General features: G+C 40.8%; 1 protein-coding gene across 1 annotated transcript; it reads left to right on the forward strand.

Annotated features, from left to right (window-relative positions):
• Positions 1-3,710: 3,710 nt before the first annotated feature.
• Positions 3,711-26,332, forward strand: SMARCA5 (SWI/SNF related, matrix associated, actin dependent regulator of chromatin, subfamily a, member 5). The gene is made up of 24 exons (XM_058804365.1): positions 3,711-4,013; positions 6,293-6,367; positions 8,555-8,721; positions 9,320-9,420; positions 10,047-10,147; positions 12,027-12,206; positions 12,553-12,708; positions 12,825-12,956; positions 13,225-13,293; positions 13,671-13,780; positions 14,604-14,830; positions 16,307-16,428; positions 16,517-16,669; positions 17,892-18,028; positions 18,474-18,618; positions 19,004-19,123; positions 19,357-19,467; positions 20,008-20,121; positions 20,735-20,857; positions 22,106-22,238; positions 23,210-23,328; positions 24,461-24,673; positions 25,125-25,235; positions 26,129-26,332. The coding sequence occupies exons 1-24, from the start codon at positions 3,876-3,878 to the stop codon at positions 26,192-26,194; spliced, it is 3,123 nt and encodes a 1,040-aa protein (XP_058660348.1). The 5' UTR covers positions 3,711-3,875; the 3' UTR covers positions 26,195-26,332.
• The last annotated feature ends 956 nt before the right edge of the window (positions 26,333-27,288 follow it).

A 27,288-nucleotide genomic window follows, 5' to 3' on the forward strand; every position in this document is an offset into this window, starting at 1 on the left:
TACAAAGCAGTAACTCCAAAGCATTGACTATAGGCTACTGCAAAAAGCATATCCATGTCTAAAACCAAAGGCTCAGGAAATACCTGTGGCAGAAAACACCCATTCCACAGCACACATGAGGGTCCATCATTTTTCCAATAAAAGCTATGTTGGAAGCCCCTGTATGTCCTATCTGTTCTGATACTATAGTTACAGGTAAGTAGATATTTATCAATGTTAAATGTCAAAGTATTTTTCAAAGTCTTTCATGACTATTTAAGTATCTAAACACTGTGGGGAAAACTGGCCCAGATGACAACCGAGGAGAAACATAGCAGCATAAGAAAAGCAAGATAACCATGAAAATCAGGTTAAGATGCCATGGCAGAGGCATCAATGTATCAAATTTGGGTGTAGAGGCAGATAGGTACTTGTGTATATGTGGAATCCAACTAGAGCTATTACTGAAGGGATAATGTAGTTAAAATATAAAAATTAAAGTATTATGTCCTGCTTTAAAAACCTCTTCTTCAGATTTATCCCTATATTTCACAGAAGGTCTGTATCCAACTCTTCAAGTCCCTTTTTGCTCTAAGAATAACAGCTGCAGGAGGAAATCTTGATGATCTCAAAGGTCTTTTCCAACCTAGTTAATTCTGTGATTGTGTAGCTCAGATGGTTTAACTGCTGTGCCAATAGTGGAGGTAAGTTTTGCAAAGAATTTTTCCTTGCCCTGTCTCACTCTGGTTGCAGTTCTGTAAGGTGGGGAGTGAGGTTCATGAAAGGAAACAGGGCCAGGGCAGAACCTGGTTGCTGAGAGGGAGGAGAACCCGCAGTTTTGAAGAGGGAAGGATCTGTGTGTGTTTAATAAAGTTTGTGCATTACTTTTTGTACTAAAATGTATTTTACATATTGAAAATGTCTATATGTTTGCCTTTTGGTGGAGCCTTTTCAGTCATAGCAGCAAAGAAATAAAATCTAAAAGCATTTTATTAATTCTGGGGTTTTTTCTGTGAAAATGCTGCTTGTTACAGAATCTCCATTCTTCGAGGATTTCTGTAATGAGTATCAGCAGTTGACTCCATATGGGGTCATTTTTTTTTGCATGGGTAAATTTTATTGATCAAAGGGCTTGTTTTAAACAGGACACAAGCAGAGTCTGACATGCTATCTGCATGCCATGTTGCTGTTACCAAATATTCACTGGTTTGTGGTTGGGCACAATTTGAAAGACTTTTGGTCTTCACATGTCACTATTTCTGTAGTCTTCTTTTTGAAGATACACACAGAGCAGGCTTACAGTTTGTTTAAGCACAGCAGATAGTCTGGGCTGTTTATTTTCTGTGGAAGTGTAATTTTACCAGGATGGCTACACTGTAATTTAAACAATCTCAATGTCATCTTCATGGTATTCAAAATTTAAAGAGCACATGGATGAAATTTATACGCCTAAATATGTTAAACTCTAAAAAGTTTCCATTGCATGAAGGAATCTGCTGAAATTAATACATGGTATCGTTTGCATGTGTTGGGGTTTTTTGGTGGGGGATGGGTTTTTTTAATACTGGAAATCAGTGTGTTGACAGTTAGGATGAGGCTGATGACAGTGACCTGTGCTGATGGGCAGAGGGTTTGGGGTTTTTGTTTTCTTTTGAGGGGTTTGTTTGTTTGTTTAACAGAGGTAGCATGAGTTTAATGGCTTCTTTGACTGGTGTGTGTGTGTGTTTACACCAGCTCTTGCCTGCAGGACTGTTAATCTGAGGCTAGAAGAAAAGTGACAGTGGCAGAAGTGATGGCTTTGAAATAAGTCTAATTGTATTTACTCTTGGTGGGATAGTCCAGCTCAACATCAGCCTTGTGAGGAAGTAGAAATACTGGCAGTATCTTATCTCACGTGGGTAGCATCTTGTTTTGGCATTGTAAACTAAAAAAGCATAAATCCCCTCCTAAGATCTGAACAGAAACCAAGTTCTCACCCCTCTCTTACCTTCTTGAACCCAAATGAATGTCCTTTTGTTTCCCAAATTTTGGGAAGATGTACAGTTTTGATACATGTTCAGCAATGCCTATTAGCATAATTGCTACACAGCTAATAGTATCAGAGTTGGTTTTACTTGTGGTGTTTCAATTTCTTGTTTAACAAGAAGTCATTTAAAGAATATTAATTAAAGTTATGATTGCTCAACTAAGCGACAAAATTGCAAGATGTGTCACCCGAGAGATTTGACAGAAATCTGTAATTAAACAGCTCTTTACCAACTTCATAAGCATGTTAGTAATTAGTTGTCTCTACTGTTGGGTACTGGCTGAGGGAGGATTTCTTGCTTTATTGTGTACTTGACCATAATGTAGGTGTTCATCACATCAGTAACCTCTGTCATGGACTTCTTTATGCCAATCACTTGGTTTAAAATTTTTAAAAGTTTAATAGTAATAAAATGGTTATAAAAATAATACAAATTACAGTCATAAGAATTTGGACAATAAAAAAGCAAAATATTACGAACATTCAGATGCTTTCCTAATAAAAGCATGTCCGCTAACAAAGGATTAACCCTTAAAAGCAAGAGCCTGTTGCATATTCCTGTATCTCATACATGATGGAAACATTCCTTTCAAACAATTTCTGTTTATTTCAAACCCCCCCCCCCCCCCTGCCCTTCATCTTGTAAATCATGGTTTGGCTCCATGCAGTGTGAAAGGAGGTAGAAGCCTGGTCCTTCCCGATAAGGAGGCAATAATTCTTCTCTTTGGGATTTTAATGTCTTGTTACTGTTATTTCTGTGCAAAGTATTTCTTGATTATCTTATCCATTCCTTGAGCTAGTTAGAAAATATCTTACATCACATCGTTTTTATTTTAATGCTATGCTGTTCTAACATAACACATATAATATTCATTTTAATATTTGCGAAAAGCCAATCATATAATAGGAATTTTTCACAGGTTGGATTATCCTTCCCCTATAGGGAGGCTGGGCCTGCACGAACAGGCTCCCCAGGAAAGTGGTCACAGCACCGAGCTCAGGAAGCGTTTGGACAATGCTGACAGGCACAGGGGGTGACTCCTGGGCATGTCCTGTGCAGGGCCAGGAGCTGGATCGATGATCCTTGCGGGTCCCTTCCAACTCGGAATATGCCGTGATCTTACGCAGGGTATGAAACCTCATGCCTGCCCACATTTGACCTGATGTTGTTTGTCCAGCCCTAAATCGCAGGGTGGCGAGGACTCCGCAGTTACAGAGACGAATTCCGCTCCGTGCCCGGCCCCAGAGCCCCCGCAGTCTCGGTGGGATCCCGGCCGATCCCGGAGCGCTCCGTGCCCGGCCCCAGAGCCCCCGCAGTCTCGGTGGGATCCCGGCCGATCCCGGAGCGCTCCGTGCCCGGCCCCAGAGCCCCCGCAGTCTCGGTGGGATCCCGGCCGATCCCGGAGCGCTCCCTGCCCGGCCCCAGAGCCCCCGCAGTCTCGGTGGGATCCCGGCCGATCCCGGAGCGCTCCCTGCCCGGCCCCAGAGCCCCCGCAGTCTCGGTGGGATCCCAGCCGATCCCAGCGCGCTCCGCCCCGGAGCTCCCGGCAGCGCGCGCACCGGACGAGCCCCGCAGCGCCCCCAGCGGCGGCGGCGTGCACCGCGCGCTGCTCGCTCCCCGCCGTCCCCGCCGCGCGGGGGGAGGAAGTCTCGCGAGCGCGGGCTCGCGGCGCTGCTTGGCGGCTCCCGCCGGGACGGGCCGGGCCGGGCCTCGCTCCGTCCGCCGGCCGCGCTCCGGGAACCGCAGGCCGCCGCTTCTTCCTCCTCCTCTGCTGGGATCCCAGTGTTCGCCCGCGCCTGCCCGCAGCGTGCAGCCCGCCGGACGCCAGCCCGAGCCTCGGCGGAGCGCCGTTTCCTCACGGCTGGGATCATGTCCGCCGGGCAGCCGCCGCCGCAGCCGAACGAGCCGCCTGCGCCGCCGCTGCCACCGGGCGCCAACACCAGCGAGGCCGCCGGGACGGGGCCGCCCTGCGCCGCCGGCCTGGCCGGGGGCGACATCAAGATGGAGGTGAGTCGGCTTGGCCCGGCGGGGTCCCCCCGCTCCCCCGGCGGCAGGTGGGACACCCCGGCCGCGTGGGGCCGCGGGAGACAATGGAGGAGCGGCCGCGGGGCCGCACCTGGCAAAGCCGGGCCGCGCTCCTGTCCCGCCGCCCTCCCTTGTGCCCTCCCTGTCGGCGGGAGCGCGGCCCGGCGGGGTGCGGGTGTCTGGGGGCGTCCCGACCCTCCGCGCCCCCTCCCCGCCGCGCAGGGCGCCTGAGAGCCGCGCTCGTCCCGCCGCTGGGACACGGGCACGGGAGCCCTGCGGCCGGGTCACGCCGCTTGCTTGTGTTCCGAACCGGGCGGCGGGACCCCCCGCGCACCCCAGGCTTTCTGTCTGCCCCTGCCTCCCCGAGACCCTGCCCAGCCTTTGCACTTCCTGCTCCAGCGGCGAGCTAGCCCGGCGGCTAAAAGCGTGAGGGACGCTTGTCTGCTGAAATGCTTCAAAACTTTTTTCTATTTTTTTTTTCTTTTGAGGGGGAGGAAGACGGTGTGAGGGTTGTGGGAGGGGTTGTTTTGGCAACAGGTGCATATATTCCAGAAATTTCAAGGGGTTGGAAGTGATTGCCTGGAGATGCTAATTCTATCGCAGCGTTGTTTCTTTAATGATAGCAGGAAACTGGTCGGTCCTGCTTTCAGCGCTGGGTGTTTTGTACCCTGAGTCACTCTGGGCTGTTCAACCTACTTGTTCCAAATAAATTTGCAAATGCCGTGTTTTTCGGATGAACAAGTAGCCAAAGTACTGTGGGAAATAAATCTTGCTCGAACCTGTAGAAATGGGGCAGTTCCAGGCTGGAGTTTAGCATATGCAGGCTGAGAAACGCGTGCTCTGGAGGCGCTTGTGTGCGAGGGCTCGCTGTGCTGCCAGGTCCGTTCCTTTTTTACCTTGGGAAGGGATTTCCTGGCATCCAGTGAAGTTTGGGTTGGAATGCCTTGGAGCCGTGAGCATTTGAAGGCCTGCCTTTCCCTGGTCTCCAGCTAAATTGCAAGGTTTTGTCATGTGTGTAGCAGATGATGGGCTCGAACGGGCGCGCTGCTGTGCTGCTGTGCTTTCCAGGTTCGGCATTGTGGGAGAAAGGGGAATTGGAACACAAGTTCCAACGGTCCTCCTCAGTCCGGTGAGGGATAAAAGGATTTGGTTGTGACTCCAGAAGAGCTTTAGCCATAACTTCTTATGCTCAGTTCTTTATATTTTGACTAGTGAATTAAACATTTGTGTTAGGATTTTTCTGTTTCCACATGCTTTACCTGCCAGAGGAACTACCCACTGACAAACATCCTGTTTCTTGCCAGCCTTTGTTTCATCTGTTTCTTACTTTACCTGCTCCGTTGTTCTGTATTTGCCAGTAAAGATTGAATTTAGCCCCATTCTTACTTGGCTCAGATAAACAGACGGTTAATAAACACTTGAAAGCTTCTCATTTGTTTCATTTTCTCACCCGTTCAAGAGTTATTTTGTAATATGTTACCTTAGCATTGTTTATCGGGGAAGGATCATCTCACTGCTTTTAGTTTTAACAACAGAAGGTGAAAATGCGTATGGGAGATGATGTGGAAAGTGTTAACCTAATGGCAGAAGAGACAAGGATAAAAAAGCCTTGATCCAAAAGAATTGGTAATTGAAGGCAGTATGTTAAGGATTTGGCAGGGAGGGAATGAGGGAGGACTGCCCTCTCCCCGCCAGCCAGTTGAACTGTTGTTAGTAGTACCATGGGTAATAAACATTATTTAATTTATTAACCTACATAGGAGAAAAATACAGTTTCCTAAACTCCTCCTCAGCTTTCAGGACAAAAGTGCAGTGTGGATTCTTGTTTAGATTTGTTCCTTTAGTACAGAGAGATGAGGGATTGGGGTAGTCTGGCAAAACCCTTGAAATTACCCTCACTTGAGGCCTGGAGCTGGTACTTTGACAGTGCACCTCAGAGGCAGCTTCAGGAGGGTTGGCTCAGCACCCTGGCAGTGGCATGCTGATCTCCTGGACCACAGCTGCCTCCCTCATTCACATTGATGTGATGCCTTAATGATGGAGCTAAATCAGATTAGAGACCCAGCTCTGTCCCTCACCCCGTGGCAGGGATCTTGGATCCATCTCCAGGTAATTGTGTAGGAAATAAGAGCTGACTACTGTCTATCCACCACCAGGTGCCACAGCCAGCTTTTGCTGCTTTGATACAATGTGAAACAAGCTTGTTCTCCTTTAGATTCCCTTTTCCAGAAATATTTCTTCTTAATTCTTTTTCATCTCAGGAGTCTTTTGATGACGCATCTTTGGCAAAGCAAAAAGAAATCCAGGAAACTGATCCTACATATGAAGAGAAAATGGTATGTAATATTTGGGACTGTGTACAGCTGTTCAGTACTTATGCACTTATTTAAAACAAGTAAAATGATACTGTTTGAAATATCTTAAATGGATTTTATAAAGATTTGTCTAGGTCTTAAAAAAAATATTTAAGTATCTTGAAACAAAAGATATGCAGAAAAGCACTCCTGGGACCATTCTCCTTTCCAGCATTTTAAAGCTACCTGTAGAGCAGTCCATCCTGTAGGCAAGGGGGATTATAAAGAGTTGAGCATTCAGCTTCTCAGCCAGAAATGGAAAGATTCTCTAGGAATCTCTTTGTGAAGCTTTAGAGTCTTCAGGTTTTTGAAGATGGCTGCTGATTCAGCGCTTCACAGGTTAGAAAGGAGAAAATTTGTTATTTTCATTGGTTTTTATTTTTTCATCATTTTTATAATGGAAGAGATGGAGTTGCCCATTCTTGACCATCTCATTTCAGTTTCTTTTTTGGTTCCTCCCTGTTTGCCTTTTTCCTGTTTGTAATTTGTGACTCCATGTGAAATTTCTTCATAGGAAATTGAAACTGATTTTTAATATTTGCTGCTTCCTGTGTTATTTATTCTTTCCACTGAAAATATCCCCATCATCTTCTGCATATTTCTTTGTGCTACTTTGTGGCACACTGAAGGAAGTGAACTTGGAATTGTCTCCTTAATTTCTAGACAGACACAGTAACAAGGGCACTTGTGTTTTGGAGATGCATTGATAAAGAAAATGGGAAGGGTGTCTCTGTTGGTGTAAGAATAGCTCAGGGTTGCAGAGTACAGCCTGGTTTTTTCTGTGTGCTGTCTTAGAGACATAGATAATGTCTGTTAGTCCCTTAAAAGAACTTCCTCAAGTGCAGTGAAAGAAAGTGTGGGCTTGTGTGTGCAGGGCCAAAACTTGCAGAAGATTCCTTACTTAAGTTTTAGAATGAGGAACCTTCTGCAATGCAGTCTGCATCTCTTCTACTTCTGTTTTGTACAGCCAGTAAAAAAAAAAAAAAGAAAAAGGGTCAGCAATTTGGATGGTAGTGAGATCTTACCTATTTAAACCCCAGAATCTTACAAAGTAAAGAAACAAAACCTATGAAGAATAGACAGGAAAACTTCAATACAGTGGATGTGGATTGTAGCTGTGTCATTCAAGCTTAAAACACCCTTAGAGTGAGTCTGAGTCCTCTGTGGTACATGGAGGTCTCTTTTGTGGTCTCTTTATACTCTTAATATTTTGTCTTCCTGTCTCTTCCATAGTGCAGGATCTGCTCTCACTAAGAAGGAAAACACTCACAGAGCTGACATTGCTCTTGGAGAAGCCTGGAACATATGTTCCTTTTTACTAAGAAAACTGACTTCCTATAGCTGTGCTGCAAATTGCTAATTACCAGGTTATGCTGTGGCAGAGTGTCAGAGTGGTTACTGTTGGCCTTGAAGCTGGTTTTGGCTTGTTTGTCTGTTCAATGTTTGGTGTAGCATTGGCAGGGTGTGTTGATTCCAAATGGAACCTGTCTCAACGAAGCTGAACCTTTCAGATACTAATATTGTCTGCTCTCATTTTTCTTGCGCAGCAGAAACAGCAACTCCTATCAAAGGGGCAGCCTGATGAGTTAGGCTGAGCATATCTGAGGTCTCTGCTGCTGAAACATGTTCTGGCTTGTGGCCATGAGCTGTCCTGTCCTCACTGTCCCCTTTGATGCCAGCCCTGTTGCTTATCTGACAGCACAGGGAGGTGCTGTATCTCGCTGAGCAGGCAGGTCATCAGTGCAGTAGGGAGCAGTTGTTGACAGTTTGGTTAGAAATTAATTAGTACAGTGAAGAATCCTGTGTGTGATGTGTGGGGGAAAATTTCTTGGGAGTGGGACTATCACTTTTGATTGAATAAAGTTGTTTCAGGGAGTCTGGCCTTATCTAGTGAGGCTTGGGCAATCTTTGTGCCAAAGCCAGTTTGGCCACAGGTCTGTCTCACAGCTTGGATCTTGCTGCGTAGCAAAGATGAGTCTTGGCCCCACAAAAGAGTATTGAATCTGTCAGCAGCAGGTACATTGATGTTACTCATCTCTTCTTTGGTGTTGTAGTGATGTGTATAAAGGAATGTGAATCTATATTGAAAAAGTATTTGTTTGTTTTTCTTTTGAATTAATACATACTGGAATGTCTCACTTGTTCCATTTAATTTTCCTTTGTCACCAGCAAACAGACAGAGCAAACAGATTTGAGTATCTGTTGAAGCAGACTGAGCTCTTTGCTCATTTCATTCAGCCTGCTGCTCAGAAAACTCCAACTTCACCTTTAAAAATGAAACCTGGACGTCCACGAATAAAGAAGGATGAGAAACAGAATTTACTGTCAGCTGGCGAGTGAGTGATGACACGTACTATAAATAAGATTTTATTGTACTTTAAAAGTGGAAGTTGAACTTGCTAAGCTGTTGTCCTGTGTCTGTGTGTGTGCCTTATATTTTCAACTGCCCATCTGTAAGTTCATGATTGCTTAAGAATTCAAGGAGTTACAAGAGATTTGTGTTGCTGCTTTCCAGCATGAAGAAAAGCAGGGGCAGAAAAGTAAGGCAGTCATGGCTCTAAATTGTAAGAGCTCATGGAGAACATCGCTGTGCAACACCTTGCAGGCAGCTTGAAAATTGTAAGTCTAGAAATTTGGATTGCCTTCATTGCAGCTTGTGTGGCTGCAGTGTTTGGCAGGTGCAGCAGACCTTAAATGCAGTGTTGTTCCCTGTCTTGTAGTTAAAGGCCAGTACTGATCCCTGTCCAGTCACTTTGGGCTGATATTTGAGCCTGCTGAACATGAATTCTAGGGAAGAATGTTGCTAGAAATTTCTTTGAGTGTTTGCATTCTGTATTGCAGTATATACATTAGTTTACTTTAGATTTAATTTTGCAGCAACTTGATGTCTTTTAAATTTGTCCAAAAACTTACTGCATTCTTGGACTTTTCCAGCTATCGGCACCGTAGAACAGAGCAGGAAGAGGATGAGGAGCTGTTAACAGAAAGCTCCAAGACAACAAATGTCTGCACTCGATTTGAAGAATCTCCATCATGTGTGTTTCCTTCCTTTTTTTTTTTTTTCCCCTGTTCTTTTTCTTCAAAATGTTTAAAATGAACTTGATTTGCATACTCTCCAAGGATAGTGAAATAATTTGGGGGGACAGGAGAGGGAGGAACTGAGCACTGAGCTAATGGTACAAAATGTATTATTGAGGAACTGCTTATTTTCGTTGTGGTCCAGAAAGATGGTCCAGTGAGTCTTGTCCCTTAGCAATCCAGTTGCTATGTTTCAGTTAATAAGAAAGAGTTTTTAAGTTTGTCATCTTATTATTTTTACATATGTAATCTATATTCTGATATAAAGCACCTAACAGCTTCCAATTCATTTAATGGTATTCAGTATTCTGTTGTTTTAATGTTTGACTGTGTTCTCATTTTGACAGTGATGATGGATTTAGAATTTCTGTGTGCTTTGGGTCCTTGCAGAAAACAAAGCTGTTGCAGCAACTTGCAGAAACAAAATTAATATCTTGCTGTCTCCACTCTGCATTGTCCTTGAATTTATTACTTGAATTTGTTCTGTCTTTTTGGTAATCACTGTCAGTTAGCAGCCAACAGGTGGTAAAGTTCTTTCCGAAGTTTTTGTGTACCTTTGAATCTATTCTTTGATGTCTTTTAGATGTGAAATGGGGAAAGCTGCGTGATTACCAGATCCGAGGCCTGAACTGGCTCATTTCTCTGTATGAAAATGGCATCAATGGCATTCTGGCAGATGAAATGGTATGCACAGGGCCTGTGTTTAGGATCACTCCAGAACACATGCAGTACAATGCCATTTTAGTCCATCAGTGTGTGTATATATATGGGAATTTTATTAACACAAAATGCAATATATAGTTTGCCAGTTTTATTTTTCTACTGTGTTTAAAGTCAATAATTTTGAGAGTGTCAAAGGTATTTTAAGTAAATCATGCAGGCAGGTTTCAAAAATATGGGAAGGGAATCCATCAGCCTTTAGGAACATCAAGTTGGTGGAGGGGACTTGTTCCACAGAATGACATGTCCTTTGTTTTCTGTCTAAATTGCAGGTGTTTTGTTATGCTATTCTTCAGCTGCCCTTGTGAGGAGAGTGTCAGATATGAAAAGAGCATCAAATATGGAAACACTTCCTGTTGTTAGGGCCATGTGTAGATATTAGGATATGAGTGTCCTCTATGGACTGATGTCCACAGAACAGCTACAGCAGTGGGAATTTTCTTGAAAAAATGATGCAAAGATAGGTGTACCTAGGCAGCTGTGTTAAAATTTCTCATACATCATGACCATGGGCATTTCAGTTGGCACTGGCCAACTGTGTGTTTTTTATTCTTTTTCCCCAAAAGATAAGGGATGAATGAAGAAGTTGTTGTAGTAGTTTCAAAGGCAGGTGGTTTTGTCCCCTTAATAATTTGAGATGTATCTCTTTTTCATAAGGAGTAGAAAAGAAGGAACAAAATTCTAACATTTCAGTGTATTGCATTTCCTGTATCTTGTAATTTCTGTGTAATAAAACTAGAAGATAAGTTAGAGACAAAAGAGTTTAAATTACTGTTTAGTAACATGGTTCACTTTTAAATACATCGAGGTCTTTTTAAACATACATGCTTATGAATAGATTTTTTTTTTGCTGAATGGAGAGGGTTTTAACAAAAACACCTTGGAGGCTTTGTGAGTCCTTGGATTTGTGGTATTCCAATATCCATTTTGTGTTAAAGATATTAATTTTTTTGTTGTTGTTGTTTTTTCTTAGGTATTAATTTTTTTGAAGTTATTAACACATCTGACACAGCCTATGAACACTTTTCCACTTCTTGTACCTGGTGGATTTTGTTTTTTTTGAAGAGAGAGACTCGAACTTTAGAAACAGAAATTACTTGTGCTGATGGCATTTGGGGTTTTTAATTCCCATGCATTTGAATCATATTTTTGAATTACTTAAAGTATAGGAATGATCTGTTTTTTTCAGTTCTTCCTCAGTTTTGTTTTAGTTAAAATTATATGTTGAAGATACCATGTTATACCAGACTTTCAGTATTTGTTTTCTTCTTTGAGATATGCAGTTTTTTTACACTTTAAAAATTAATTAGAACATATTTACGATTATGAAGCATTAATAACATAATCTATACAAAATATGACAATCTATAATATTATGGTGATAGTGTTATTAATATTAATACCTCAGTAACTGAATAAATTAAAAATTCCTAAGGGTTCCTAATTTATTCACTTTTATGTCAAGTTTAAGAGAATACCTAAGTCAAATTTTTAAAGTTTGACCTCTAAATAACCTGAGTCCGCCATAGTCTACAAAATAAAGTTTTAGGAAATAATGTTTCCTTGTACTTTTAACAAGTTGTCTTACTTGAAAGATAAGGCAAAATTCTAACTTCATAATCCAGGGTTTCAAAGTGATACTCTTGCTACTTTGTTATTATGAAATAGGGAAAGCCCTGCAAGCTTTTCCTAACCAGTGTTTTGATACCCTTTTTGTAGCTCCCTCATTCATTCATGTTTCTGTGGCTTCCATGCTGAGCTCAGAGCTCACTCTTGGGTTTTCATTTTCAAAGGTGTTTTCTGAGAGGTTTTCTTTTTTCTAACACATTAACGTGTCTTACAGGGTCTTGGGAAGACACTGCAAACAATTTCTCTTCTTGGCTATATGAAACACTACAGAAACATTCCTGGACCTCACATGGTGTTAGTTCCTAAGTCCACTCTGCAGAACTGGATGAATGAATTCAAGAGATGGGTACCAACACTTCGAGCAGTTTGTTTGATTGGTGACAAAGACCAGCGAGTAAGTTTGGATATGGCAGTTTTTCCTGTGTGTTCCTGTGTAAATCCAGCGGTCCTTCCCCTTTGCTTCCTGGGGAGGGACGTTACTTGCATTTGTAGTGCTTTAAGACCTACAATGCTGCCTACTTGGAGTATAACCAGCTTAGAATTCATATGTGTGTTGTCCGGATAATGCTTCATCACTTTATGTTCATAATTGCTTGTTCAAAGATTTGTAGTCTCCTTTTATGAAGACAAAACACTGCCTTCATGAGACTTAAAACAGGAAACTTGTAACAGGGCTGCTGTGTTCTTTTTGCTTTAAATTTGACAAAGCCTCAGTAACCAGCTGTCACCTTGTTACCTAGGCTGCCTTTGTGAGAGATGTGTTGCTGCCTGGAGAATGGGATGTCTGTGTAACGTCATATGAAATGCTTATCAAAGAGAAGTCAGTATTCAAAAAGTTCAACTGGAGATACCTTGTTATAGATGAGGCCCACAGGATTAAAAATGAAAAATCAAAGGTAATTTATTTTACACTAAGAAAGATATCTGTGTGGGTTATTTAGGTGGTGGTGTAGAGACTAGTAATGTTTATAGATATATGTTTAATATTTGGTGATGTCTCAATGTCCTTCAGTTATCAGAAATTGTAAGGGAATTCAAGACTACCAACCGGCTGCTATTAACTGGAACTCCACTTCAGAACAATTTACATGAGCTCTGGGCACTTCTCAACTTCCTTTTGCCAGATGTCTTTAACTCAGCTGAAGTAAGTCTTTTGTTTCTGAATCAAATTAATTTTGCTGGTTTTTCCAATTTTAAAGTAGACCTGGATATGTATAGTTAGTGGTGTCAGTTACTTATAAGTGATAGATTGAGTTAGAAATGTTTGTTACAAAGCTTTTCATAAAATAGGCCAAATAAGGTAATTTGTTCTTTTACTTCCTGGCCATATGAGAGTTGTATTTGTTCACCATTGTGATGCTATTGTACCTTGAAAGGAAGCCTCTTCTAAACCAATGATTTTGTTGATACAGGATTTTGATTCGTGGTTTGATACCAACAACTGTCTAGGGGATCAAAAACTAGTGGAGCGCCTTCATATGGTGAGTCCTTTTGCCTTTTATGCAAGGGTTACGTTTACCTAAGTTAAATCCCAAGCAGTTCTTCTAATGCTTCTTATGATAGACTATGAGGATGAGAGAGATTATTCCACAAATTTTCAGTCAAGCAAAATGAAGTCAAAGGACACAGAACCATATGAAAGATCATTTTGACCTAATCTTTGAGTCTCTCAAATAAAGCACATGTATATCCCATGTATAGCAAATAATTTCTCCATATAGGTTGCTTTTTTTTTTTTTCAAATTGTCTTAACACTAGATCATGTATCTGTGATAGAGAATATCTGCTCTTTGATTTGTCCATTGACCTGATCAGTGTTTCAGTTTCCAAAATGCATTTAATGATGAACCTCTTTCAGGTGCTACGACCATTCCTTCTGCGTCGCATCAAGGCTGATGTGGAGAAAAGCTTGCCTCCAAAGAAGGAAGTTAAAATTTATGTGGGCCTCAGCAAAATGCAGCGAGAATGGTAATTAATGCATGTGCTTGACTGGGCTGTGGTTAAGCCTCAGAAGGAATGTGCTGTCTGTGACTTGAATGCTGTGTAGAACTCAATTTATTCTCTCTGGTATTTTTACCTGTTTCTTTCTGACACTGCTGTGACAGAACCATGCATGTCAGGGAGATTTACCTGATTAAATGAAGGGTAGACTGAGCTTTAAGACAGTATTTGTAGTCTAAAGACTTAGGAAAAGTTGCTTAACTTCTTGCTTGAAGGAAAGGAGGTTCAGGAGGAACATTTTTGCTCTGCACAGCTCCTGGATGGGAGGGTGTAGCTGAGGGGGTCATCAGCCTCTTCTCCCAGGCAACAGAGCAAGAAGAAATGATATCAAACTACACCAAGGGAGGTTCAGGTCAAACATCAGGAGGAATCTCTTAATGGAAAGGGTTGTCAAGCATTGGAATAGACTGCTCAGAAAGGTGATGGATTCACCATCTCTGGAGGTATTTAGGAAGCAGCTGGACGTGGCACCCAGTGGATGGTGGTGTTTAGCCTAAGGTTGGAACTGATGATCTCAGAGTTCTCTTCCAACCCAATCGATTCTGTGAGTCTGTGCTACATTTCTGACTTGCCCAGAGGCAAAAGAATGACACCCAAACCATGTCCCATGGCTGCCATGATGCTGAGGCCAGGTTCTGTCTCCCACAGGCTTTTCCTGGCTTACACGTATTCAAACCTTTCCTCCTCCTCCCCCTGCACCAGCAAAAGATGCAGCTTGTAAATCATCCCCCAGCTTCACTTTAGACTTCATTTTAGGGTGAACAGAAGGGTTTTTCTTTCCCTGCTGTAGGTACACCCGAATCCTGATGAAGGATATAGATATCCTGAACTCAGCTGGGAAGCTGGACAAGATGAGACTGCTGAACATCCTGATGCAGCTGCGGAAATGCTGCAATCACCCTTACCTCTTTGATGGAGCAGAGCCTGGCCCACCTTATACAACAGACATGCATTTGGTCACCAACAGTGGCAAAATGGTAGTTCTGGACAAATTGCTACCTAAGTTGAAAGAACAAGGTATGTGTCTCTTTTCTGGGGTTTTGAGAGTTTTTTGGTTCAGTAATGTTTTTGTGTATTCTGAGCAAAACCCAGCAGACTTTAACCAGGATTATTGTGGGTTTCTAGTATGATACCAGCTTGGATCAATAGTCCATAATGGCTTTTTGTGCTGAAGTGTTTTGATTTCTTTTTTTTTTTTCCTATTTTTTCATCCCAGCTAAGTTCACACCACAAAAACATCATTTGATCGGGGCTTTAGATTTTCTTTCATAGTCTTATTAGCTATCTGAAATATAATTTTGTAGTATTTTAGCCACACCTTTGATTTGCCATGAAGGACCATTTCAGATTCAGAGTCCTCATACATAGTTCAAGTCAAATCCTGTGTGAAATGTTGGTCTTTCTTGCTGGATGTGATTTTGAACAGTACCTGAGGTTTTTCTGTGTATTCTATAAACACTCAGACATAGGGGAACCCTTGAGTTGTTTTAAAGTTATTTTGAAATTGAAAAGTTAGCTTTGAAATGGATTACTGTAAAACTCACTTGCAATAGAGTTTTGACACTGGAATAAAATTTTAACTCAGTATTTTTTGAGTATGCTTACAGTAGTGACCTTGCTAAAGAAGTTGGAGGTAGGTTTGTGAGTGGGGACACTTTACAGTAAAACAAAACCACGTCTCAACCTCAACCTTCTGTAGTACAGAAGTAAACTGTACTTTGTATCTAGGTATCATCCAGGTAGCTGTGGCTGTATAACTCAAGACTAAAAACCAAACAATTCAGTGGTTACTGTGCTTTTTTGATCTTGGTTTCTTCCTGATATCAAGTTTATTTATGAGGTGTTGTAGTTAATACTGGACTGGTCTCAAATCAAATTAGCATCCTAAACAAGAGAGTTCAGTTCTTGAGTTTGGACTCAAGACTTAACCCTTGAGTCCAAAGGACCATAAGGAAGTAGAAACTTTGTTATATCCTGTGTTTTACTTAAATTTCTCCAGTAGACTGGAAATGGTTGGGTGTATATGCATAAAGTACTGAACATTTACTTTTTTTTTAAGTTGTTCTTGGCAGGTAAGTAAACTGACAAGTACTTAAGAAGAATTCACTTTATTTCTAGAGATCTTAAATCCAAAACAAACAAATACTTCAAAATTTTATTATTTATACTTGATGATGTTTTTATATTTGTGTTACCATCTTACTCTGCCATGTCTGGGAACTTTTCTTAAGGAGTACACCACAAAATGAAAAGGAGAAGCCAGCCATTAATTAGACAGTGACATATCAGGGAAAGACAAAAGTGTCCTATGGCATGAATGTGCTGTGGCAGCAGCAGCTGCAGCCCTGCATTGTAGTTTGAGTCTGAAATTCAAACAAATTTTCTTCTTCGTACATGGAATTGCCCTCCTTCCTTTTCTGGTAGTGCAGACTTGGAGAGTTTGTTTAATCTTATGTTTTGGTGAAAGCATAAGAAACCTTTTTACCCAAACAGGCTCAAGAGTTCTAATCTTCAGTCAGATGACAAGAGTTCTAGATATTTTGGAAGATTACTGTATGTGGAGAAATTACGAATATTGCAGACTGGATGGACAAACTCCTCACAATGAGCGACAGGTATTTACAGCTTTAAAGATTGTATTTATGTAAAAATACTGTTTGTAAAACATTTTGTTTAACTGATACATTCTTTTCATTTATTTAGGCTTCAATTAATGCATTCAATGATCCTGACAGCTCAAAATTTGTGTTCATGTTGAGTACACGAGCAGGAGGTCTTGGAATCAATCTGGCTACTGCTGATGTTGTAATTCTCTATGATTCAGACTGGAATCCACAAGTAGATCTCCAGGCTATGGTGAGATGTCAGATGGAAATTACGTTTTTTTTTTCTTTTTCTCACAGAACTTTGCTAGAAATGTGTACTTCCAAAATAAACTGGTATTTTCCCATTTTAGCACAGGAGCAGGATTTGTAAGACTAATTTTCAGTTCAAGTGCAGCTTCCACTGTGTCCTTGGTCACATTTGGGTTATACAGTGTTTTAAGTAGTGGGAAATGCTGGGTGTATGCTACACCTCTTAGTATTGTTTAATGCAAATAGCCTACTTGAGTAAGTAAAATGAATTAAATCTAGGTTGTTAATCCCAAAACTATGAAGCTTTAAAGCTTTACTGTTGTGGGGAGTGGAGGTGAATGTGTTTTCACTGTTTTTCCCCTGCGATCTTGAAAATAAGATAAAGGAAAGTTGAATTAAACTTTTCAAAAACTGCTTTTATGGTGATGGTAATGAAAGGATCTGATTTTAGCCACTATCCTTAGGGGTTTTGTAAAGTCGATGTGGATGCATCTCCATCCTGGATACATGTCAAAGACATTAGTGAGCACCTAAGAAAGCAAAGCTATCTAAAAACTGCCAGTGGATTTTTGGTTTTTTGGGTTTTTTTGACAAACGAGGCTTTTCAGAGACAAGTCTTGGAAATGTCTTTAATTATTTCAGTTAACCTGTGGGTCTCAAGTACTCTAGCAAAAATCACTTCAAAAGAATGATGGAACTGGTGTCTAATAGCTCAAATGAGGCAGTACCAGCTACCACTACAGGTGTATGTTGAGAATACTGATTCTTCCAGTGGTTCATGTTTCACTAGTCAGGAGAGGTAGGGTATTGTATTTTTCTTGAACTATTCGTGGCACTACTGAAGGATTTTGAGAAAGGCAGCTTTGGTCAGCAGAGAGATGATTTCTTCATGCTTTGATTCTACAGAAGGTTGCTTCTAGAGGTCAGAAGCATCCAAGTCTTCTCATCTATGTGATTTAATGAAAAACCCCAAATCCTGCTGTTTTTTAGCTATGACACATAGAGACAGACTCACTGTCAATGTTATTGAAAAAAAAAACCCAAACTTGCAATGTAGATAAAAATGTAATAACTTGGGTAGCCATGGATAGCTGTAAACATTGTAGTGACCTGTGCTGTTCTGTTTTGTAAATTTGTGTGCTGGAAATAATGAAAATCTTAAACCCAGTTATGTAGTCATGCTGGAAGGCAAGTGCTGAATGTTTTGTCACTGTTTTGGGCAGGATCGAGCGCACAGAATTGGGCAGACCAAGACTGTGCGGGTGTTCAGGTTCATCACAGACAATACCGTGGAGGAGAGGATAGTGGAGCGGGCAGAAATGAAACTGCGCCTGGATTCCATCGTCATCCAGCAAGGCAAGTACATAATGGCACTTTGTATCTAGGGTGAAATTCCCTTCTTCTCCCATTGTAAATCATGGTGGAATCAGCCAGTAAGAACCAGTGGGAATGTTGCTTTTGCCTCAGCTGAACTCTGAAGGGAGTGTGCAAAGGCCTCATCCACTTGAAAATTTGTTTTACTGTAGGAGTAGGCATTTCCTCACTAACTTTTTGCTTACCTGCCTAGTGGGATATAATCAGATTTGGCTTTTTAAAGCACTCAGTTTCTTCTTTAAATTTAAATGAATGCCTTTCCTTTCTCTAATAGGTGGAGAAAAGTAAGGTAACCTTAGTTGACTTGCTTGGAATCAGTAATATGTAGCTTGTATGTGGAAATATAAGGGGGAGAACATCCTGTATTGCTCCTTCCATAACATAAACTCTTTAGTGAGTTGCTATCCTCAAGCATTTTTATCTTTAGGAAGATTGGTGGATCAAAACCTGAATAAACTTGGAAAGGATGAAATGCTGCAAATGATCAGACATGGAGCAACACACGTGTTTGCTTCAAAGGATAGTGAGATTACAGATGAAGATATTGATCACATTTTGGAAAGAGGGGCAAAGAAGGTGAGAAGGTTTGAAAAGGGGAAGCTCACCTGTAGATTTAAATGTGATGGCAAGATAGTGAGTCTCTGGATGATAACTTGGTTCCAAGCTGGAGAGAAAAGGGGTTTTTGCTGTAGAGGGTTTTTGTGTTACTCAGTTGTGCTTGTTTTTTCTGATGTTGTCCATAAGATGTTTTATAGTCAAGTACTTTCTAGAATGGCTCCTCTTCTTTCTGGCAATGGGATGTTTTAAAATGAAGTACCTTTCAGAGTGGCTCCTTTCTGGAATGAGGTGTTTAATAATGACATGCCTTCCAAAATGGCTCCCGTTCTATCTGGGAATGAGATGTTAAATAATGAAGTACCATCCAAATGGCTACTATTCTTTTCTGTATCCCCTGTCCAAGACTGCGGAAATGAACGAAAAACTTTCAAAGATGGGTGAAAGCTCCCTTAGGAATTTTACTATGGATACTGAATCTAGCGTGTATAATTTTGAAGGGGAAGACTACAGAGAAAAACAGAAGGTAATGTTTTAAGTTTCTTTTGGAGGAATGCACTGAATTGCATGTTTTAATCATACTTATTTAAGAGGTATTGGGTAAAATACAGTGTCATCTATGAAAGTAGTTTAAATAACACTTACAACACTTATAATGAAGTAGATGTAGATCTAATTTTACATAAAACTTGTAGCTGGTCTCGTGATCTTGCAAGACTTAATTTTTGGTTTTGGGGGTGATGGGGTTTGTTTTTACAGTTGGCATTTACAGAGTGGATTGAACCACCTAAAAGAGAAAGAAAAGCCAATTATGCTGTGGATGCTTACTTCAGAGAGGCTCTTCGAGTCAGTGAACCAAAAGCACCCAAGGTGAGTTGAGTAATCAAAAGAAATAAATTTTTTAAATATGCATGGTAAATGGCTAAAGCTCTAAGCAACAAATAGGTCTTAAGTCATAAAAACTGCTCTGTTCACTTTTATGAAGTGGAGAGACTATCTAAATTTAGAAAAAAATTTCCAGAAGACTTGAGACAAACTTCTGTGAGATAAAATAAGAATAGTATGAAACTTGTAAGTTGTTAGGGAGGCTAAGATCAAGATTTTTCTGGTTCTTATTTAAGCAGCTGTAAATTTTCCTGTGGAAGATTGATGCTTTAAACACGTGTGACTTTTTCACCAGCCACCTCCTCCTCCCAAAACACCTCTCTTCCCCTTCTCTCACTGCTCTTTTACTTTTAGAATTCTTTGTGATGGTTGGTTGTCTTGCTTGGTGTGACTTTTTCCCCCCAAGCTAAGAGAGTGCATTTCTGTAATAATAATGCTTTTTGTTTGCTCATAAACTTAAATCACTTCTTACCAGAAAGCAGATTCTGGATGTGAAAGGGAGCAAATGCAAACTTTGTGTTTCAGGCTCCACGGCCTCCAAAACAGCCAAATGTACAGGACTTCCAGTTCTTTCCTCCTCGCCTGTTTGAACTATTGGAAAAAGAGATTCTCTACTACAGGAAAACAATTGGTTACAAGGTAATTGAAGAATTTCCTTGGCCAGAGGGATGGAGCACCTCTCTTAAGAGGAAAGGCTGAGAGTTGGGATTGTTCACTCTGGAGAAGCAAAGGCTCTGGAGCAACCTGATTGCAGCCTTTCAGTACCTAGAGGGGGCTTACAGGAAAGCTGAAAAGGGACTTTTTACAAGGGAGCGACTTTAAACTGACAGAGGGCAGGTTTAGGTTGGATATTGGAAGGAAATTCTTCACTGTGAGTGTGGTGAGGCACTGGCACAATTTGCCCAGAGAAGCTGTGGATGATGCACATTCCACTTCCCTGGAAGTGTTCAAGGCCACGTTGGACAAGCCTTTGAGCATCCTCATCTAAGCAGAAGGTGGCCTGCCCATAGCAGGGGGTTGGAAAAGAGGTGATCTTTAAGTTCCAGTCCCTTCTGTGTTATTCTCTAAATTCTTGCAATGGAACAGTTTAATGCAACAGTAGGAGAATATGTACTTTTCCAGCCTTTCACAGTAATTTAAATGAAATAAATTCATGTTCAGCTGTAGAAACTATTAGGTTATATTAACAGAAAGGTGACAATTAGTAATTATCTGTGAAAAATTCAGTTTTACAAAGTGCAAAATCTTTCAGGTACCTCGTAATCCTGATCTCCCAAATGCAGCCCAAGCACAAAAGGAAGAGCAGCTTAAGATTGATGAGGCTGAACCTCTTAATGATGAAGAACTAGAAGAAAAAGAGAAACTTCTAACCCAGGTATTGTTGGGTCTTCACTGACACTGAAATCAGCCGAAGCTTGTTTTATGTTTCACAGCATTATGGGAACATTTCTTGGTCACTGATTGGCATGTGCTGTAGTTAACACATCTGCAAAGTTTGGTTCAGACTGAAAAGAGTTTCTAGCATTAGGTTTGTCATAGGCCTATGTCACAGGATATCTTTGAGGAATGTGCACCAAGTTAGTGCGCTTGGATTCTCCTGAATCCTAGTCTGGCATGGACTATAGACTGTGATGTCTTTCCATGAGACCTTGCAGGATGGCTGCAGAGCTGGGTGTGCTGCATTCCACCTTATTTAATGCACATATTCTGCCTCAGTTTCACACCCATATGGAAGTGAATCTTGGAGTCTGAACAGTCAGTTTTCCTAAACTACATCTGGTAGTGGATAGTTCCCCTTGCTAAAAGAAGGGTGTGAGCTGAATAGGTATATAATTAGGAAGCCTGTATATTTAAGTAATTTAAAACAGGTGAATGCTTGATATGCCTTATTTGGATATTTTATTTACACATTGTATTTTGGCAGGGGATCGGAATTACAGGACAGGATTTCTTGCTTGCGTAGTAATGAGCTGGAACAGCTCACTGTGGAGACACCAGAATCACAGAGGTCAGGAATCAGTACAGTCCAGTAAGCTGTGGCTAAATCACAACATGGCTGGCACAACTTGCTACTTCCCACTACTTGTAAAAGCTACTGGTAATATGAAATGAACCTACTTTAGCTCATGACTTCAGCAGTGCTACTTGTGTCTCTGCTGAAAATCACCATCACAAGATGGCTTTAGTCCTTCTGAGGGAAAGTGGCCATGCAGTGGTCACTGCAATGATGCAATGGCTGAGGGTGTCTGTGAGGCACCTGGGGGGCCTTTTTGACAAAAACAAAAGCCATTACACTGCTTTCACTTGAGCAATTTTTTTTTCTTAGAAAGTAATCCCACAGAGAGACTATTAGGAGGAGGGATTAATTTTTCAGCTGAAAACTTATCAGAAATTACTAGGTAAATAAAGAACTAGTGCTAGTCATTTTGCAGTATTTAAAAAGAGAGACTACAGTGACTGCAGTATAAAAAGAGTTCTACTAAATTCAACTGCAGAGAAAGAAAAGGTTTAACACTGGAATGATGGAAGTGTTACGCACAATTTCAAGAAACCAGTTGAATCAAATTCAGAGATGGACAAATCCTGAACCTCTGTGCAATGTTTCCTCTTGATTGCTGTATAGGGCTTCACTAACTGGAATAAGAGAGATTTCAACCAGTTCATCAAAGCCAATGAGAAGTGGGGCCGTGATGACATTGAAAATATAGCACGAGAAGTCGAAGGAAAAACCCCAGAGGAAGTCATTGAGTATTCAGGTAACTTAATTCTGTACTCAGCTCTGAGAGTATCTAACTCTGCTTGGCTCGTGTGAACTGCCTGAGAACACGGTAACATCCTACTGCTGAGAATTTCTTACACTGCTGTTTAAGATTTTGGGGGTGGAATTATATTGATGTATTTTGGATCTGCTGATCTGTCTTTTACCATCATTACCACCTGCACAACTAAAGCTGTACTAAAATGCACACGTAAACTCCTGCTGAGCCACTTCACTATATCCTGAATCTAACTAGGTAGCACTGTCTTCAGTTCTTGTTAATTTTTGCAAAAGGAGATGCTGAGAAACACTGCTTAGCTGAAGAGATTTCCCTTTTCCTTGTATTCATTAATGAGAAGTTAACCTTTGCCTCCTCCTCGAGAGCAGAACACAGTAAATACATCACGATTGAGCCTACAGCGACCACTGGTAACCTGAGCCCACTTGGCTACTTAACCTCTCTTTAGAAGAGATTTTTTTTTTCCACTGTAGTGTAGCTGCGAAGTCCTGGCACTACATTTCTAAAGGTATAGAGCAAGTTGAAAATGTGAAAAAATCTTCTTCAAAAACCCCTTATTTAAACACTTAATTGGCTTTCAGGCACTTGCTTGTCTTCGGGTACTCAGTTGCCCTCTTGCTTCTCTTGATAAAACTGTGTTCTGTTACATCCATTTTCATTTGAAGAAGCTTTTTTCCTTTGAGGAGACTGACACACAAAAGTCTTACTGGCCTGTATTGTACCTCACTTAAACTGAAGATTGCAGTATCTACCCTCTTCAAAATAGCATTTGTACTAGTGCAGCACATGGTAGCTGGAAGGGAAGGTTTCTTACCAGCTCAAGGCATGTCTGTTGTTACACAGCAGTAAGCTCTGGTAAAAGGAAGGAACAGCTAACATCCTTTTTTTAAGGTTAAACCTCTGACTTTTACAATGCATGATAAGATACTAAGAAGTTGTTCCTTTCTTAGCTGTGTTCTGGGAAAGATGCAATGAACTCCAAGACATAGAGAAGATCATGGCTCAGATTGAAAGAGGAGAAGCCAGAATTCAGAGACGAATCAGCATAAAAAAGGCTCTCGATACAAAGGTGGGTTTGCTCAGTTTCTTGCTTTTTTTTCCTGGTGCCAGTGAGGGGAGATGCAGGACCCTGTCTGGCCAGTTCTGCTGATGTATGAGGACATCTTGGGCATGACATTGGCCTCTTTGCATAACACTCAGCAACTTCTTCCCGTGGCTTTTCCATCCCACGGAAGGGCTGTGATGACGCCCTTAGCTATGGTCTACCCTGGTGTTTGTAACAGTCTTGTGTATTATAGCACGCAGTTCAGAGTGCTGTGTAACTCCTGTACATGGTACAGGCTTTGGGGAGGAGCACAGTTCCTTCTGGACACATGGAACTGAAATTAAGAGAGAGAGAGAGAAATGGAGAGAGGGGGATGGAGTCAGAGAGAGAGGGATGGAGAGAGGAAGAAATGGGGGAGATAGAGGGATGGAGAGAAAAATGGAGAGGGATAGAGAAATGGAGGAAGAGAGGTAGGTGGGGAGAGAAATGGGTAGAGTGATGGGGGAGAGAGGAACATTGGAAAACAGGTGGAGAGAAATGGAGTTAAGTAGAAACAGAGATAGCAGAAGACAGGGAGTTAGAAACATGAGATTAGAGAGCACTTAAAAAAGACTAATCCAACAGAGGAAGCTTTTGTTCTTGTTTGTGTTTCACCAAGTAGTATTTGGTAGTGAAGAGATTTATAGTTAATTAAGACACTTTGTAGGAATTTTCTCCCCATTTCAGGTTTGTGAGTTAGTTGTCTTCTAGGGAAAAGTGTCAGACTCAATAAACCAGAAGGCAGCCAAACCACGTGCTAACTGTCATGTACCTTTTTACTCTTACTCTGACTTTACCAGTTCCTAAAGATTTTTGTCAAAAAGGATCATTGCCATTTGAATCCTGACCAGTCTTGCCTGTTTTTAGGTGTAGTGAAAGTCTGCCATTAGTCAAAAGATTACAAAGCTGTCTGTTGTCTAAACCAGAATTTGCCCATTTAGATAGCTTTGATAAATGCACTGTTCTGAACCTACAGTCATTTTCTTTTGAAGACTTAGCATGGGAGATCCTTAAACATCTAGTTTTCTGTCTTCATGTGATTTAATGCTTTTATACAAAAGACTTCCATGCTAATTCTGACCTCTTAGCTTTATGTGGTCTTATTTGTTTTGTTCAGATTGGGAGATATAAAGCCCCTTTCCACCAACTAAGAATATCCTATGGTACTAATAAAGGGAAGAATTACACCGAAGAGGAGGATCGCTTCCTAATCTGTATGCTTCACAAACTAGGATTTGATAAAGAAAATGTCTATGATGAATTAAGACAATGTATCCGAAACTCGCCGCAATTCAGATTTGACTGGTTTCTCAAGTCCAGAACTGCAATGGTATATATATATATATCTATCTGTATATATATATATAGCTCTTTTTTGTTCATGAATGCCTATCACAATATTAAATTAAATTAATTAAATTGCTGCTGAAATACTGAGGTAGGTGCATGGGAACAAGGCTTTACCTCTTTATAACTTTCTGACAACTGTCGGGTGTCAAATGTAGCCATGGCAAATGAGAGGAGAAGTTCAAAATTCTAAGGTACGCTTTTCCAATTTGAGTTAAATATAAATGTCTTTTGCAAAGCAAACATCTGCAATCAAATCCATCTCTGTGAAGCCTGCCAGGAAGTAAGTATCATGAAACATTTAATTGTTTCTTTGTTATTCTGGCAAGATCCAGCAAAATACTTACCTACTCACCAGCATTTTTAATATTCTAAGAGGATTTTTACATTAAGTGGCTGCTTAAGGTACTGATTGAATATGTTGTGTAATGCAGGAGCTACAAAGGAGGTGTAATACTTTAATCACACTCATTGAAAGAGAAAACATGGAACTGGAAGAAAAGGAAAAGGCAGAAAAGAAGAAACGTGGACCAAAACCATCTTCAGTAAGATTTAAAAGGCATTTCTGTGAAAAAGCTCACTTGACAACAGCGTTTTTCCAAGTGTCTAGGACAAGTGATATCTAAAGTTATTTGAAACCAGCAACTTAGAGAGCAATGTTAAAAGCTGCCTAAAGTTCATGTCAGTGTTCAGCTAGTCCAGTTGAGGATGTCAAATAGAAGAAAAAAGGTTCTTAAGTGTAGCTCACATGCTTTGGAGCAGATAAACTTGTTATGTTTTGGATCACTGGGTTGGTACACTGTATAGATTTACCCTGGTAAGTACATCAGGGATGTATTTGGCATTTTGATTTATAGAATCTGCTAAATCATCCACAGATCTATTTACAGATGGGCCTGTAGAGCTAGATTTGGGAAAACAGCACAAATGCTTCACAGCGCTCTTTGCTGACTAAATTCAAAGTATTGCTAGTATGCAAATAGGCCTATTTTGTAAATAAAATATCACCTTTATGTATTTTCCTACATTTGTTCAGGTTGTTGCCTAGAGCTGTTGAAGCAAAAACTTAAAGGCACAACTTACTTGACAGATGTGCAGAAATCAGTAAGGTTAATAGTGATGGAATATTAAGTTTCTTAGACGTGTTCACAGAGTATTTAAATGGGTATTTAGAAATACCTTTTCATAATAGGAAGCTTTATACCATCCTTACTTGTTTTTATACACTTTCTACCTCTGTGAAATCGTGCTCTTCCAGATTTGGAGAATGAAAAACAGCGGAAAAGATGTGCATATTTACTATATGCCACACTTGCAATTTGTCATATTTTAAAGCTGCCAGGGTGTTAGTCTTCTCCATCTGCTTTGTTTTGAAACACATTGCTTGCTCACAACCTTTCTGTATGACAACACCTTACTACAAAATCTTACCTTGCAGGCACAGAAGCGCAAAATGGATGGCACTCCTGATGGGCGTGGGAGAAAAAAGAAGCTAAAGTTGTGAATGCAGAATTTTTTTAATCTCTAAATTTAAGAAGTAGTTCTTTAATTTACGGGTCTTCATAAGATGTACTGTATAATGCTTAACTGTTTGGAAGAACATTGGGTTCATCTGTTTATTAAACTAGAACATAGTACTTAATTGTAGTTTCACTTTTTTAAATGCAACAGCTGTGCTGAATTTTTTTTACCATTAACACTTGAAGTAATAAATTGTCTTCATTTATTAATAAGGCTTCTTGTGACCTTTTTTCATTGATGTTTCCACTTCAATGCATATTTATTTAGTTATCCCCCAGTTTGTTTCATCTTAGGTTGTTGTGAACATTATGATAAACAGAACTGTTCAGTGGTGTTTTCTTGGTACAAGCCACCACTCAAACTCTGTTTCTGGAAATTCTGTGGCTCTGAGTTTACTGAACTTATGGTACCAATATATTCAGTTCCTTCAAATTTGTGGAAAGGCTGGTTATTTAATTTTAGAATAATGATTGGAACAAAACTGTTAACACTTTTTGCTTAACATCTGAGCCAGAAGAAAGGTTGGTGAGTCAGGCTGAGGTCTGCCCTTCATTAGAATAGCCTAAGCATGGAGGAATTGGGTCTTTTGGGAAACAACCCCTTCTTTCACACACTCAGCTGTGTGTTAAATGCAGTGATGGTTGTGACTGGAGTGAAAGGAGCTGGTGCTGACTCCAGCTGTGCACAGCTGTAGTTCACAGCTCATTCTGCCCTGAACCAGTCAAACAGTGCCATGCATGAGTGATCCCTACATTGTCCCTTCCTGATGCTCTATCTGGCATCTGCTGACTGAGATGCCATCATCTCATGTAGCATAATTTTGGAGTCTACTAAGAAAACAAACCAACCAAAATGGAGCAAATGCTCATAAGCTCTGCTCAGTTTTGGCCTGGTAAGAACCCAAATCTAAAAGGCAGCAGCTTTGTGCAAACAGAAATTATGAAAAGTCAGTTTTGCTGAGGAGTCCCAGATGCAGCACAATTCTTACTGGCACAAGACATGAGTTTCTGTTTGTCTGTGACTGGTTTGCAAACCTGCTGCGAACAGGATGAGTAATCACACTTGCTCTTCAAATAG

The sequence above is a fragment of the Ammospiza caudacuta genome, chromosome 4 (assembly GCF_027887145.1).
Source record: "Ammospiza caudacuta isolate bAmmCau1 chromosome 4, bAmmCau1.pri, whole genome shotgun sequence".
In the NCBI taxonomy this organism is placed as follows: Eukaryota; Metazoa; Chordata; class Aves; order Passeriformes; family Passerellidae; genus Ammospiza; species Ammospiza caudacuta.